The sequence below is a fragment of the Haemorhous mexicanus genome, chromosome 1, assembly GCF_027477595.1.
Source record: "Haemorhous mexicanus isolate bHaeMex1 chromosome 1, bHaeMex1.pri, whole genome shotgun sequence".
Taxonomy (NCBI): Eukaryota; Metazoa; Chordata; class Aves; order Passeriformes; family Fringillidae; genus Haemorhous; species Haemorhous mexicanus.
In genome coordinates, this window is record NC_082341.1 from 9,041,764 (window position 1) to 9,058,815 (window position 17,052).

General features: G+C 45.0%; 1 protein-coding gene across 2 annotated transcripts in view; it reads left to right on the plus strand.

The window, feature by feature from the left end:
- Nucleotides 1–17,052, plus strand: part of DNAJB6 (DnaJ heat shock protein family (Hsp40) member B6) — a 57,945-nt gene that overhangs the window by 35,764 nt on the left and 5,129 nt on the right. The window contains exon 9 of one of the 2 annotated variants that reach the window (XM_059839720.1): nt 12,475–12,708. In XM_059839720.1, the coding sequence (XP_059695703.1) occupies nt 12,475–12,708 (234 nt within the window). The remainder of the gene's footprint in view (nt 1–12,474; nt 12,709–17,052) is intronic. The other variant, XM_059839729.1, reaches the window with a different exon arrangement.

Consider the following 17,052-nt stretch of genomic DNA (forward strand, 5'->3'; position numbering starts at 1 on the left):
ATTCCAGAGGTGGAGGATGCAGTTTTGTTTGCTGTACGAATCGAGTCCCCTGTTACAGTCACTGCCCAGTGTTCATAGACTAAACACCCTGTCCTTTTGAGAAGCAGGTAGAAAATGACAAGTAGATGATTGGCTTTTACCTCTGTTAAGTAAAAAGAAAATGATGTGTACTTTACTATGCATATTCATATTAGAGGTGCTACATATCAATGTCAGCTACTCCTATATAGTATCTAAATTGCAGGATCTATTGCAAGAAGGGGTGTCTAAATTTCAAAAGTACTTTTGAAATATTGCTATTGACCTACTTTTGATCTATATTGAAAGTATTAGCCTGAAAGAATTGGAAGAAAGTCCATTTGGTTAAAGGTTAAAAGAAAGTAGAGTAATTTGTCCTGAAGCTTTCTCATAGCAGTTTTGTAGCCATTAATAATTTATTTATTAATAGCTATAACTCTGTCTTGAAAAGTGTCATAGAACAGAAAGTGGCTTCTAATGCAGTGAGTAATTGAGAAGATGCTTCTTGTAATCACTCCTGAAAACAAGAAACTCAGCTCAGGGAAATAAAACATTTTTCTGAGAAGACACAGGTGTTCGAACCTCCCTGCTCTTCTTGATCAACCAAATTGAGAAGATAAGAATAATTGATTACTCTTGCGTGGTTTCCACTCTTCCCTCTCCTCTAGCACTTGCTCTGAGATCACATGTGTGTTTTTGCCCTCGAAATGTTTATAGAAGGTGATGACTCCATCCCTGGTAACCCTTTTTGTGGAATAAATCACAAAGCCAAGTGCATGCTCGTGCCGCTCTGTTGCAGGGGAGGTGCTTGTTGCCCTGCACAGAATAGTTTCCAGTAGTGGAAAGTTCTTTTATGAGAACTGTTTGTGGGGGGGAATTTTGCCTTGCACCTCCCAGCTCCTCCTGAAACCAGAAGCCAGCCCTTGGTTCATGCTGGCTCTGGATTCAGATTGCTGTTGTGTTTTCTGGGTGTGGTGGCAAAATTACCCAAATTGTCAGTGTCTCTGCTGTTGGGTTTGGGCCTGTAAGGGGCACAGAGCCAAGCTGGCAACTTAGAGTGCAGCTTTCACGTAGGTTAGATGATAGATTGTTAACAGAGGTCAAAGCCTCTTGGGTTTTCTATTTTTGTGACTATTTTGGCTAATCTTTTTAAATCTAGGTCCTCTAGATTTTCAGTTAAAACTGGAGTAGAGGTGGGCACTCAGGTCCTAACTGAACTGTCATCAGTGTCTATTTATTGCTCTTACAACAGTGTGGTTTTATTTGTTGATTTATCTTCTCAGTTAAATTCAGTGCTTTGAAGGCTTTTGCAAACAGATTCCATCTCCTGGAAGGCAATTTTGCTGCCCTTTTGGCTCCAATTCTGTTTCCAGTCCACTATTCAGTCTTGTCTAAGCAACTTTCTCCTTAGAAAAACAGTTCATGATTCTTTTATTTAGTATTTTTAAATATTACTGTAAATGGAGATTGTTTCTGTAGAGATACCAGGCTGTATCCAATACCAGCAGTTCAAGCAAGGTCAGAATTTTAATTGGAAAGTGACAAAGTGTTCTCAAATGTTCAAAATCTGGGACTATTTCTGTCAGCCCTGACCTGCATGATAACAAATGTAGGTGAACATCAGCCTTACCTGTTGTGGATCTGTTCCAGGTTTGCTCTCTCTGTCACAGGGATGTCTGCAGGACATTTCCAAACCTGCAAAGGGAGCCACACTGGTTCACAAGGCTGAGGAGAAATGCTTCTGTGTAAATGGAGTTTGACACCTTCACACTCAGTAAAGCTCTTGGCCAGTGTTTCTGAGAAGATTCTGAGATGTTCAAGGAGGTGGAGTAGCTCTGCTGGATGCTGCACTGTGGGCTGCTACAAAATTGTAGTTACACAGCTCAAACCACAGCAGTTTTGATACTTGTTTTTATAATTTTTCAAATATTTATACCATGATATATTGATCCCACTGACAAATAGTCACTTAAACATTCTTTCATAAAGCTTTCACTTTCACTGTCATCTTTCACTGCCATCACAGAATTACAGGAGATGAGGGTACATCTGTATGCTGGGTGATTTTGAGCAGAAGCTGGTTATGGCAACTTCAGGTGCTGTTCAGTTGTGCAGTTTTGGTGGGGGCAGCCCTCCCAAGGTCACATCCACTTCTCCACCAAGAGCCAGTGGGCTCTCCAGTGTGCATTCCACCCTTCTGGAACGTGGAGCTCTCCAGGTTCTCTGCCATTATGGAAAGTTCTTAAATACTGGTGCCCCCTTTTCTGCTTTGGCCCCAGAGATTATGGTTGTTCCTGTCCTTGGTGCTTCATCCCACAGATCTCAAGGTGTGTGAGAAGAGGAGAAGGTGGCATGGTGCCACTGCAGCCACACAGGATGGGGGCAGCCCTGGGGTGGCCTTCCTGGGAGGTACCTGCCCTTCCTGGGTGCACCCAGAGGTACTAATGTCACTCTTCAAACTCTCCTTCTCTTTCCAAAACTCACAAAGCCCTCTTGGTAAAATCTTGCCTGCTCCCACTGGATCTCTGCAGAAGGAGTGTGTAAACTGATGATACTGTTTCCAGGCACAAAAGAGAATTGTAAGTATTGGTAGCTGTTGGGTGGTAGTCATGTTCCTCATTTGGTGTTTGGGGTTTTTTCAGTAGAGAAAATCTTCATTTCTGTGCTCTCTTTATTGGTTGTTTGGTCAGAAGTTCATTTTGAGAAGCATACCTGGAACAATTTATTTTTATCTGTTTAAATACCTGCATGTTTATGTGTGCATACATTACATTTATAAACATTGTTATTGACAGGATTTGAAAAATTGTATTTCTAAACTGTGGTGGGTTTTAAGATCTTGACTATGGGTGGGAAAGGAAGAATGTTTGGAAACTTTGAGATGGATTGGAGATGCCAAACTACAAAAGTTGATGCAGCCTGCGAGTCATGTCTCCTCTAAGGCCAAGTGTACAGGTTTCATAATTAAATATAGCATTTAGTCAAAACTACCACTGAATGTCAACTTGAAACACTGTTTTTTAAAAATTCAGGCTTGTCATTTTTGTGTCAAAAATGGAACAGCAGCTAACAACTTAGTGTTCCTGTCATTGGGAACTGGGTTTTGTGGTGAAAGTTCATTAAATACTTTGAAACCTACTGAGCCTCAGAAGAGATGTCCTGGTACTGTGATCATGTGATGCTTTCAGGGTCATTTAAAAGATGATGGTCTCTGGAGCTGTGTAAATCAGGGACGTGTGCTCACACTGGAAGATGGGATTTGCTTGCTGTAGTCCTACAGGATAGATGGATGAGGAATAAATTGCATGTTGGGGGGTATAATTGGAGAGAGCAGGTATCTCTTCTTTTTTTTTAAATTAATATGTGGAACCCTTAGTGTCAGAGCCACAGTGTCATATTTAAGCCTCAGGGTAGAAGGGAGAATACTTTTCAAATGATTAACCTGAAAAGATGAGCCCTTGCAAACAGAGTGTGGACAGTGCAATATGAAACGTGGGGCTTGCACTCACTGTCTTGTGTCTGTGATATTTCAACAGCACTAATAGCCATTTGATGAAAGTATAAACTTAGTGATTTTGTGCTTTTGCCAAATTACTATGGAAGTGTTGACAAAACAGCTGGGGAAGTCATTCATCACATTTTTCTGCAGTCACTCATGAGATTCTTTTATTTTTAAATTTAACTGCATGGCTTTTTCTTGATGTATCTTTTTTTTCTTTTACGGTAATCTGGGTTTGCTGTGCATTAAGAAGACTGGTTTAAAGCTGATAATCAATGGAAAAATATGTAACACAGCTGCACAATTTGCAAATTAGGGCTTGCTCAGAACTGTTCTGAAGTTGCTCCTTTAGTGAGGGCCACTAATGGGAATATAAGATGACGTCTTGATACTTCAACTCATTAGTTCTTAAGAGTTATAAAGATCTGTTGCAAAAGTAGAAGAGCACTTTTCCTCTGCTTTTGCTGTTTGAAGAGCTTTTTAATTAGAAGCCAATTTTGCTTGACCTGGTGGTGGAAACTCCTAGAAGGGCTGAAGACAAGAAGCAAAGTTTTGTCTTTGGGGGCAGAGAAGGAGCTGTTTCATGTGGAACTGGGAGATTCTGGAGAACAAGTGGGAGAGATGTGAAGGTCCATGGGGCTCTGCTTGGGCACAGGGGCAGTGAAAACACTTGTGGAGGCACCTCAAGTCTGGGTACACCATGGAGGACCTGGCAGGGCTGCATGCAGTTGCACTGTGGAATTTTTACTTCTTTGTTTTCCTCTAGTAATGAGTATTAAGTTTCATTATAAGGGCTGGTTTTTTCCATTTCTGGTTTTTTTTTTTTTTCCCCTCTGTAGGATTTTGGTTTGCACTTCAAATACAATTTCAAAGTGAAACTTGGGCTGCGAGGCTTCCTCATGGCAGAGATGAAACCCACGGGGATTTCTGTCTGAGGTTGAAATAGAGCTGAGATGAAAAAACCCTCTTTGTTTCAGGACAGTTTGAGTTGGAAGGGATCTTAAAGTTCAGCCAGTTCTGATCCCCTGCCATGGGCAGGGACACCTTCCACTAGACCAGGTTGCTCAGAGCCCTGTCCAACCTGGCCTTGAACACTTCCAGGGATGGGGCATGCACAGCTTCTCTGGGCAAACTGTGCCAGGCCTTACCACCCCCAGAGAAAAGATTTCTTCCAAATATCTAATCTAAACCTGCCCCCTTCAATGGTTTAAAGCCATTCCCCCTTGTCCTATCACTGTCTGCCCCTGTAAGTATCAAACCAAATCAAGGAACTTGATGTCAATGATACAATTTCTAGAGGAAGAAGAGCCATGTAAGAGGCAGATGTGCAGTGTTCTGAGCTCCATCTCAGCCATGAGCTGTGTGAGGTGTGTTGGAGAGAGAAGCCCCAAGAACAGGAGCCCCTGGTACAGGTTAAAGGGGTCTGGTCACTTCAATGCAGTGCTGTGCCATGAGATTTGCAGGAAACTGGGGTAGACCTCTGACATGACCCTGAACAGTGTGGAAAATATAATCTTTTAAGTAATCTTGATTGCTGTTTAAAAATCAGGTTCATTTGGTCAAGCTCTGAGCTTGAAATCTTGCTAATTTGTATTTATATGTGTCAAGCTGTGAAGCTCATTCCTCATTCTTTGCTTCCTTTCAAAATTCATGCAGAAATGAATAAAAGGCCCCTGCTTGATAAAGTATTTTAAAATTAATAAAATTCACTTTGAGCATGCAAATTGGGTCATCTCTCTGCTTGCTGGAAACGTGAGGATTCATGTTGTTACCTCCTGCCATTTGCATTTCCAGCATCCCAGATCTTTAAGATGAGAGCAACTGGCATTATCCATATGGATGCCCTGGTGTGCTTTCACAGAAGGAAAATGGCTGCAGAAACCTGGGTGTGCTCAGCCTGTGCCTTCTCTCTTGCTTCAGAAATAATGTAGGGCCAATTCATTGAGCTTTAAAAGGTTCTGATGAGGAACTTTTGGCAGGGAGGAAGTAACTCCAGGCTCTCCCAGCAGCTCCCTCTCTTTGGGCCAGGTTCCAGAGCTCGACCTGGTCCAACAGGAGTGGCTGTAGCCATTGATCCCTGATAGCCACCATGGGGAACAGCATGATCACTTCTCCTGTCAAAGCAGCACTGTTGTGGTTGGTGTGTGCTGAAAACTCACTTTATTTTACCAGTTTGTTGCAGATTGGGGAATCTTTGTGGTGAAATGTGCCTTGAGTAGCTTGTGATGTGCTGGGAGTGCAGGATTCGTGTTGGTACACGCTGAGCTGAATGCTGGATATCATGGGGTTCTTGGGCGTGGATGGAGGTGATAGGTAAAATCCACCTAAAAAAAAAAGAAAATCTAAAGTTGGAGCTTTCTAAGGGAGCTGCTGCAGGGCAGGGAAGGTGAGAGAAGCCAGCGTGGGGTTTTCCCTGCTCTGGTCTGTGCTGCAGGGGTACAGCTGGGCAGGAACAGTGTGAGCTGGCACTGGAGCAGATGAATACGAGGGCAGAAATGAAAGGAGCAAATCCATTGCCAGCTGTTAAAGCCAGGAGGGCAGAGGGTTGCTCTGAGCATGGAGCAGAAAGCATTGAGCCCTGCCCTTTCCTGGACCCTGGAGGTGCTGCAGCCAGGCCTCTCCAGAACAGAAATAGCACTCCACCAGCCTGTCCCTTTTCCCAAATCCCACACCCTTGTTTTTTCCATCACTTCCCAGGACTTTGCCACCACCTCCCCTGCCGTCTCCTGCCACTTTCTGAGCTTTTCTTCCCCCCTGGCAGGAAATGCCTGGCTTGCATGGCAGGCAAGATAGTAATGCTGGTCCTGGGAAAGGCCAGCCCAAATCCCCTAATTATAAACTTAATGTGAGTTTCTGGGTTGAAGCAGGGAGACATAACCCACATCAGAGTGCAGTGCTGAGAGAGCTGAGCTGTCAGAGCCAGTGCAGGATGTGAGACAGGGAGAGGAGGGGGTGGGACACTGGGAGCAGGTTTCTGGATTGGGAGCTGCTGGCATCTTCAGTTTCTACCCAGCTGAGCACTCCAGGCACCGCTTTGGATAAATATTTCCTTGAATTCTGCAGGATAGGAGTCTCAGACAGACACCAGGAAACCCTGAATCACCTTGTGTTCTCTGTAACACCCAGTGCACTTGCTCTGGGAGGAAAATGATTGCCAATAATTGGTGAAAGACACTGATCTGTTGTGAGCTGACTCAAAACCTCGTTGTTTGTCCTGTGCTTTGGCTGGTAAACGTCACTGTTGAAATAAACTCCTTTTACAGTTTACAAAAGTGACGGTGCAGATGGGGCAGCTGCTCCAGCATTCCCTGGATAGTTTCTGAGTGACTTCAGGCTCTTTCAGCTTTCAAAACTATGTGCATCTTTTTAATCAGAGGATTTTAAAATGGCTGCTTTTTCTTGTACGCATCACATCAAATAGCAAGAGAGAGATTTTTAAGGGCTGTCACTGTCAAACTCAGAGACGTTTTCCAAAGAGGGCTCAATGCAAATTTTGGTTTCTATAGAGTCTGACAAACCCAAGAGAGCCCAGGCTGAAAGAGGGTTTTATAACTCCTGCTGAGTGTCACAGTGTTAGTGTTTCCTGGCATTTAGAAACAAGTTTAAGAACAATTAATCAGAAGAACTTGCTCAACATAGCCTCTAGTAATGGTGAGGGAGTATTTCCTTGGCTGAGCATGTTGTCTACAGTTTCAGGAGAGGTGAGGGGTGTGTGTGTTCACGTGGTTTTGGAAAATACCCTGGGCTGGGTGTTTTATAATGAGCATCCCTAGTTTCCAACAGGAATTAAAAAAACCTGATGATTTGGCAACTTTCTGGAAACAACTTTCAAGGTGTGGTCCCCTAAATTAGACCATTTCTGTGTTTTAGTAGAGTCACTTGGTCTCCTGTTGTCTTCTCTCTGTGCTATCATACATTAGATGTGAAGCTTTCATGAGAAGAAACAAAAGATCCAGTTATCTCCAGGATTTTTTCAGCCCAGGGTAATCCAGGCCTGTGGACAGATCAGTTAGATGGCTCCTCACATTAAACTGGTTCCTGTAAAGCCCAAGATTTCCCAGCAACTGGTGGACTTTAGGAAGAACCCTGGTAACTTCTGCCAAGGTAAATATTAATACCAGAGCTGCTGCAAGCATGGAAAAGTACATTGGTAGAAAAATCTGATCAACAATTACAAAGATCACAGTGCAATCGACTTCTGATAAGTGTGTTTGAATGGGGACCTTTTTCTTTCACTTCTGATTGCTCCTTCCAGTGCAGTTCAGCTCTCCGTGGCAGCAGCGGGTGTAGCTGAGTCATCAGAAACTCCAGGTCCTCTGTAAGCACGGGGTAAATTCCAAACCCTTGTAACAGGAGGGGGGAAGAAATTCAAGAAAAGCTCCCCTCCCACCCCCAGCTTTCTGCACTCTTTGTGATGTCAGCTCGCATCAGGAACAGCTCAGGGGAACCTCAGACTGGCTGAAGCAGCAATACGATGCCTTGCTCTGAGTTTACACCGCCCCTTAACTTTAGAGTCTTGAAGTATTAGAAAGACACTTCGCAGGCCATCCTTCAGAGAAGATTCCAATGGGGGAAGCTTCCTGCGAGCCGCCTTGGAATTCCCGGGGGCAGCAGGAGCTTGGCTGGGAGCTGCGGTGTCATTAGACACAGCCGGGTGTCCCTCACCAGCTGCATCTCCTGGTGCTGCCTTGGGCACCAGGGGCTCTCTGGTGCTTGTGGCCTCAGGGAAGTGTTCCTTTGCACTGAGCGAACTGGTGCACCTGCTTTTTATTTCGTAATAGAGGGGAAAACCCCCGATTCTGGGTTTATTTCTTTGGTGTGCTGTGTAAGAGCACGGCAGGCAGCAGCAGGGCTGCCGTGCGGGAAGTGAGCTGGTAAATGCAAATCAGCAGCTCCATCTCCTCAGGATGTTTACCCTGGTTTGTTCAGCGTATTTCTGTCATTACTGTCCTGCCATTAATTACTGCTGATTCCTGCTAGGATTTCAGCTCAATTCCTGGACATACCGGGATATTACTTAAATGCAACACAAATAATGGTGGTAGCCTGTGCAGGACTGCTCTGGTGTGAAGTGCTCCGAGACTCACCTGTCCCAGCTCACCTGCATCTCTCTGCCGGTGTTCTCATTCCTGTGTGTCATCCTCAGAATATAATATCAGCATAAACAGAACAGAAGACTGGGGATACAAGCATCATAAAGTCACCCTAGGACACTGCTCTATTGAGATATGTCACCAGACTATGCTAAGACAAATTTCCAGGATCACGCACAGAGCCTTTGGCGTAGCTGGTGGCTCCCCCAAGCCCCCACCTGGTCCAGGTTAGCGACAGCCGGGTACGATGCCCGTGTGACCGCCCAAGTGCGGGCTGGCAGCGGCTGCTCCGCTGGGACACCTGGCGACAGCCAATATTGCCCTCTGCTGGTTTATTCAGCTCCGAGGAGCTCTGCTTTCCTCTGCTATGCAGCCCCTCTTGGCGATGAGAAGTTATCTCCCAGCCCTTCTTGCTAGCTGTTAGCCCTAGCACAGCTTTTTAGGATGCTACAGCTCCTGTTTGGTTGTTTTCTTCCCTAGAAGCTGCTGTTCATTTCAGAGAACCTGCCGCAGCACAAACCCAAACCTTAATTATTGTTTTAAATGTTACTGGTAATGCCAAATCAGTAATTTTCAGAACTAACCTTTAGAAATGTAACTTCTCCAAACTGGTTTTGCAAGTGCAATAACTGCTAGGTTTTTAATTATTATTTGCATTAGTAGAATAAGATCTTTTGCTTAACACCGTCACCTGGATGCTGATTCCAGCTGCCTTCAACAATTTCCCCCTTCCCTGCCCCAGCTGGGGCAGCTGCACGATGAGCTGGCTACAGGCCCTGAGCTGGGTTAAAAATAAGCTGGCAAAAAGGGTTATTTTTAACCTGGCTCAGTCCCTGCTTGGGGTCACAGCACGGCTGCCCAGGCTCTCACGTGGGTGTGGAGGAGCAGGGGGTGGCAAGAAGGAGGTGTTGGGGGAACTGAGGGCTGTTTGAAGCCTGAGCACTCCTGGAAGGTGCTCCTTGGGTGGATAGTCCTGCTCAGAACTCAGGAATTCCACACCCAGCCCCCATCCCCAATACCTGCTGTCTTCCTAAAAGCCATTTCTAGGACAAACATCTCAGCTGACAAAGCTCCAGCAGAATTTAAGCACTTTTTGGTGGTGATGTCCTTAGTGGCTGACTTCTTCCACAGTAAATTCTGTTCAAGTTTTCTATTTACAGTGGCACAGTCTGGCTCAAATGTTTCAAGTATGTAGAACAGGAGAGAATGGTTGATGCAAATCACACTTTAGTGTTGCTGTGCCAGGTGTGCTAAAGGTGGGTGATCAGAGGAAGATCTGACAGCTCATGCCATGCATAGCACTGCAGTCAATTCAGTATTTAAATCACAACTGATGTGATGTTGCACCGTGTAACTAATTTCTGGTGCCATCCTGCTCTCCCACAACTCATAAGGGGTGAAAAGTTTGGGCAATTTTTTGGAGTCTACTTGTTGAAATAAAATTTCCTTTTGCTTTGGGGATATGGAAGACCAAAGGACTCTGTTAGGTGATGAAGATGGATTTAATCCTTTCAAATTCTTAAGAGAGCTAATAAGAAAGATGGAAACAGACCTTTTAGTGGGGCCTGTAGTGACAGGACAAGGGGTAATGGTTTTAAACTGTAGGAGGGCTGTTAGATACAACGATGAAATGCTGGCAGTGAGGGTGGTAAAACACTAGCACAGGTTGTCCAGGGAGTGGGTAGGTGTCTCATCCCTGGAAACATTCAAGGTCAGGTTTGATGGGGCCCTGAGACACCCTGATCTAGTGGAAGATGTCCCTGTTTATTATAGGAGGGTTGGACCAGATGAGCTTTAAAGGCTCCTTCCAGCTGAAGTGTTCTGTGATTGCAAAGGTGTGCTGGTTCCCTGAGCCCAGTGCTGAGCAGCTGTGTGAGTGTGCCAGGTTGGGATGTCTCTGTGGTGCACAAACACACCCAGAGCCTCAAGGATGGCCTCAGCATGTTTCCCATTTCTGCATCTATTTGTGAGTATAAATTTTAAACATACATTAAGCAGGACTTAGCACATGAAAAAGAAATCCATGCACTTTGTGTTTCCATGGGAGAGGAGGGTCCCCTATTTCTGGTGCACTGCAATTTGTTAGGAAGTGAACTCTCTTGACTGCTTTTTGTATGTCAGGTGATGTAAACAGGTTCCATGTGCTTTTTTTCCTTGGTCTTGGCATTTTATAGGCTTATCTTCATAGGTATTATCAGCCTGATACCTTCTTCAGTGCTGTTTGTATAGTGTGTAAAATCCTGTAGCCTCTTATGGGTGATGATGGCAATTCTGCATCTGGCTTTTCCTGAGCTTTTCCTCGCCCCCTGCCTCTTGTAGCTGAAGTCCTGGTTCCACCCTGGCAGCCCTCTCCTACTGCAAGGAGAACCACACTCCCAGGGTTTTACACTGGTGTGATGCAGGCAGGCAGAGACTAAATGCAGAAATCCTTGTCTTGTCATCACTCGTGTTTCTGTGGTGTTTGCTTGTGCCTTTGGAGTGTGGGGCACTCCAGGGTACAAAAGCAGGAGTGTTGAGGTGGGGATGGGCATTTGACCACTCGGGAAGGAGCATCCTCTGCTGACACCCAAGCACAGCCCATTGTGTGCTCAGGGGTCCTCCTCTGCTGCAGGGCCTCACTGACTGTGAAATGACTTTTTAAACACACCTTGCCTCCTTTTCCTCATGCCCTCAGAAGCATCTCCCCGTGTAGGATTACAAGGTAAAGACAATGCAGCCCGTTGTGTTTGGGAGTGGTGATGTGGGGCACACACAGAGCAGGGATTCCTGCTCTGTCCCGTCTTGTGTACCTGGGGCCTTCTTCATCTTCAAAGCATTTTCCAGCCATGAACTAAGAGCACACACATTAGCTGGGAGCACACACCCCTCCCTGAGCAGCTGATGCCGGGCACATCCCAGGAAAAACTTCCAGAACATGACACACCACTTTTGATGAAAATAAAATGATGCCATATTTCATCAGCTCTATTAGAAGTACTTAAGTAATTGAACTAATGAAACTTTAAAAAGCCTTTAAGAGACCAATGTGGTACACACCTTTGTTCCAAGTCTTTCCCCCCTTATTTTCCCAGTTGAACATCTTTTGTTGACTTTTGGGGATCTGTTTGTTTTCCAGTGTGTGGTTTTGCTGAGTTTTGTGTGTGTTATGGTAGTTGATTTCTCTGCTTTGCAGCAGTGGTACTGTTACAGTTTCTGTGGCAAAGGAAAGTATCATCTGCAAAGCAGCATGAGTATGACAGGAGTATCTCATCTTTCATACCAGTTTTTGCAAACATTGGGTTTTATTTCCATTGTGTGCGTTGGCCTGTGCTGTGTGTGCCTGCCTTGCCTCTGGGCTGTGTTTGCCTCTCACAGCTTCAACATGATTTCTTGTCTTCATGTGTTCCACCACACATCTCCACCATCCTTCCAGCTGTGATGTCCAACATCTGGCCCCTCTGAACCCATGCTGGCTTAATTTTTGTCTCACCACTCCTGCAGCCAGCTTGGGTATTTATCACTCCTTTTATCTTTTCCTTGAGCAGGACAGTCCAAGTGAGGTGGGATGGGATGACATGCTCTGCACAGGACAGAAATCCTGTCCAGGGCCATGTGCTCAGCTCCCTCACCCTGCCCTTTGGGAAAAAGGGAACAGTGGCCCCCAAGTCATCATATCTAGTGGACTTTTTTGGGTGCCACTGATGGAGCTTTCTGCTCCAGACACTCCCCAGTCTGCAGACACCCAGGATTGTATGTGACCAACCACGGCCAAGACATGAGCTTTGTGACCCCTAACGCCCAGCCCATTTCTGAGGGCTTTTATCCCAGGCTAAATGGATGCATTCTGGGTGCAGCTCACCTTTCTTGCCTTTTTGCTTTTTGCAGGGGAGGCAGATGAAGAAGCCTTTGCCGAGGAGTGCAGACGGAGAGGACAACACGCGCTGCCCTCCCAGCCCACCAACCTCCGCCTGCTGAAGCCCCACAAGTCTGGCAGCTCCCCCCGCTTTGCCTGCCATTACAGTAGTGATGAGGTGGAAGAACAAGACAAGAGCCGGGTTATGAGCAGCTTCGAGACCCCTATTTATTTATCAGGTGTGCACAAGCATGTTGGTGAGAAAGGTACAGAGAAGGACCCATCACACAGTCAAAAGCCAAAAGCAAAAAGCCAAGCAAGAAGTTGGTGCTGTGTGTTGACCTAATGTTAGTCCCCTGGTAGATAATAAACAGCAGCTTATTTGCCTTCATCCTGCTTTAGCTCTGATCTTCCATTTAGCCTAGATTCACTAACGCCCTGAGATATTTAAGGATCCAGGGCAAATACTGTTGTGCTGCTGAAGTGCCTGTGCTCTTTGTTGTTAAAAGTGAAGGCCTTTTAGAGGTTAACTCATCACAATACTTTGCACATTCATTTACTTAAATTGTGCTTGGCTTCCTTGTCCAAGGAGAAGTTCAGAAAGTTGATGCTATTTCTGGAAGCTGCAGTTTTAGGCAAGTAGATCCTAATAGAGGAGGCTGAGAATGTTCAGGCAAACGTGGCAACGTGGCAATTGTCCGGGTTATTTTTGGAAGTAATTAGTCCTTTGATATATTTCTAGTCTGTAATTTTTTTGGCAATGTAGTCCAGAGGCTATCTTGGACAATGAAGTCCTCGTAATTACTTGATTTAATTGGAACCTGTGGTCAGAGATCATCCAGGACTGTGAGGACAGGTTTTTCTGAAACATGAAAGATGCCTTTCTACTTGGACGTCCAAAGCAAGGACCCTTCTCAGTAGTGTGAGATCAGGTGAAGTGCTGGGAAGTGTGAGCCTATGAGACTTCTCAGGGTACACACAGCCCATGAAAAACATGCATTGTATCCCACAAGAGGTGCTCATGTACTCCCAGTGCTATACCAACTTCCAAGGTGTTTGTGAGCCTTTAAACCTAACAAGGTCTTCTGTATGGAAGACGTAAAGATATTATGATAGATGACATATTGAAAAAACAGAATAATTTAGATTAATGTCTTCCTGATAAGTTGCTGTTTGTGTCTTTAAAGATGACCAAGTTAAATCTTTTTTTTAAAAAAAGCAAAAAGCAAAAAGTTACAGAGGCCTGAATGTAACCTCTGGGCTGAGGCCTCCCACACAAGGAAGGGCTACAGGTTTGGTCTCATCTGTCTGTGGCTGACAAAAGAAAACCTTGGCTCTGCCTTTGGACACACAAGGGTCTTTGCAATCACAGTATTTTGCAATGGATTCCAAGAAGCAGCTGAGTTTTACATGCACCGTGCAATTTTTGGAGCAATTTTTAAGATTGCTTAGGACTTTTTGCTGTGAAATTATTTATGCTCCAAGACGCACAAGTTTGCAATTAAAATTAATTTCCAGAAGTATTAGTGCAATCACAAAATGCTGTCTTCTACCAGTAGATTGTGAGTTGCCAAAACAGACTCAGGGTGAAAACTTGATTGCAGTAAGACTAAGATTTTACTCTTGATTTAAATATTTTGCCTGCTGTTCCTCTGATGGACAGGGCTGCTGAAGGACTGGTCGAGTCAGTCATAAAAACCTACGTGAGTGTCTTAATCCCTCCCTGGGGAGTGTGTGCACGAGCCCTGGCCAGTAATGCCATTTCCCTTCATGGGTGTTCACCTCTGCTGAGTGCCTTGCCCAGCAAGCAGCTTCACCAGCACAGCTCTGTAATTACAGAGACCACTCGACTCGCTTGGCTTCTCATCGATCACTGCCGTGCTTACACGGGCCGGCGTTGGGAGAGAATGGCACCATTTCTGCCTTGCTCCAAAGCCCTCTCAGTTCACTGGGAAACAGTTGAGTTCAATGGCCTCAAAGCAGGTGCAGTTCCACCTTGAATCAGATGGTTTTGCCACCACCAGTGTGGGATTCTTGGCAGTGGGACCACGCAGAGTTTTAGATGTTGTCCCAGTTGGATCATCTCAAGCGAACCCTCAGCCATTGATGATTCACCTGCAGTGAAGTGGTTCTCTTTTCCCAGCTTTAAGGATGGGACTGTTTGGGTTTTGATTTGTAAGTCTGTAGGAAATTTAAATGAAGGAGAAGGGGATAGGTTTATCTTGGCTATGTGGTGGGAATCCCTCTGGAAGTGGCATCTCTCTAGTGCCCAAGAGGAAAGGCTGGCCAACTCCTGTAGACTGGCAATATCCAGAGGTGAGATGAATCCTCTCCTTAGTCTGGATTACCAGTTATCACAGTGGGTATTTAACAAAAAATTGAGAGTTTAATTTAATTCTCCATCTACCATGGACACTTTGTGTTTAAGTAGAAATTGCTCTGGAAACTGTTCTCGGTTTCATAATGGCCTTTTAGAATAAAACTTCACCTCTTGTGCTCTGAAGTTGCTGAATATATCAAACAGTTCTCTAGCTCCAAAAAGGAATTTTTGAAATAAGAATTCAGATACTGCAATTTATGTGCTCCCTTTTAGTGTGATACAGAGCTGACTGGGGGGATCTGAGCTGTGTCAAAGTGGTGCTAATGCCAGCAGAGACCTGGGGATGGCAGCTGTTAATGCCAGAGGTAGTGGTAACTACCCCTTAAAAACTACTGCTTTGGATTTGAGAGTTTTGACCTTTATCCAGCAAGAATGATTGAAATGTTTAATTGTTAAAATAGTAAAAAAAAAAAAAAAAAGATACGAATTTCATTATTTGGAAGATAATATTGCAAGGTTTGCTCTTCCTTTTCAAAGAAACAGCTTGCATTAACCTACAACTTACAACATTAATAATTCATTTTTTGCTGCATTTTCATTTGCTGGCATCTGTGAAGAGGAAACCACTCTAAAAGAACTAGCTTAACTAATCTTGATCCTTTCCTGGCATGGTTTCCTCTGCTGGAAAGTTGAACTGTTTGTAGTTCATTTCATCTTTAATTCAGTCTTTGTTCTTTTTACCAATGTGCAGTTTCCTGAATTACACTTTACTAACTAGTAACAGTGATGTGCTTTGGTATCCAAACTAATTACTTTATAATTCCATCACAAACTTCATTTTGGGCATGTAATGGAAAGAGAAAGGAAAGCAAAGCCACTGATTTTTGTGGAAGTCTAATACATGAGGAATGCTGGAGGTGCAGAGATGGAGTTTTCCCTCCCTTTGCTCCACATCCCCTGTAACTGTGCAAGTGGGATAACAGCTGTACCCGTGTGGGGCAGGGCTGGGAAGGCTGGCTGGTGGGTTTGGAGACTGGCTAGTGGGTTTGGAGACTGGCTGGTGGGTTTGGAGACTGGCTGGTGGGTTTGGAGACTGGCTGGTTGCCCCCAGGCTTAGCCCAGAGCTGCCTTCACTCGTGGTGTTTTGGCTGCTGGTACAAAATCATCTTGTTACCCATCAAAGACAGCTGGGCTGTGTGTGGAAGGGCTTCCACGGCTGCACAGCCTTGCAAGCTTTTGCTTGCCATTTGGGAGTAAAACCTTGGAAATTCATTCAGTGCTTGTGTTACCCTAATTAACAGGAGGCATACAGTGGTATCTGGTTTGGTTTGTTCTTGTGGCAATTCTAGGCAGAACTGGTAAAGAAACTGGCATGGTGAGCAAGCAGGAAGAAGGCTCCTGCAAGCTGCTAAAGCTTTTCAGTCCTCTAAAACATCAAAGTTGGGATTACATCACCAGGTTGGCCAGTGAAACTGGAGAATTCAGACCTTGGATTTAACAGAGTGGATAATTGAATAGTGGAACAGCATACCTAGACAGGGTGGGAGGTTTTGTCACCCCAGGTCTTGACTGAAGGCTCCCTCTCCACGATGCTCCATGGCACGGGCAGGAGCTGTGGATGAGGAGAGGGAATTAGTAGGTCAGGTTGTGCTGGGTAGTGGCTCAGGCTGAGGGGAGGGGATGTGAAAGTGCAAAGTTGTAATTGCAAATTGAGTCACACATGAAATTATACTCAAGCTGTGATCTGGGGTGAATTTTTACAATGGCATATGTGAGTGTGGTCAGTCTAAAATAACAGAGGGAGGCTGAAATTCAGAAGTAAGCCAGCTGCCTTTGAAACAGCAGTTTATTGTTTTGACTAGAGAGATATTTCTAAGACCAGAAAATTAGAAAGAGCACTACAAGAACCCCAGCTTGAAAGTGCCTCACTGCCCTTTTAGAGCTCTGTGGGTGCTGGGGCCATGGCTGCTTCCATGCTTTGAAAGAAGGCCACAGTCTTAGCAAAAAGTTGGTAGATCTTGGAGAACATTTTCTCCAAAACTTGAGCAGAAAATTTGAATCCCTCCCACTGCCAACCTCAGTGTTTCACTCTGAAATTGGAAGGAGGCTCCTCCAAAGTCTTCACCTTGGCAGATCTTCTATAAAAATTGTGCTGTGGCCTTTATTGCTCACTGGTGTGGGTCAAGCAGCAGCGATGCTGAGTGTTAATTGTCAGCTGTGACTGAACCCCTTGTTTCCTTCTGCTCACTCCTACGCTGCTCTGTGCTGGCAGAAGGAAGGTGGAGCAGAC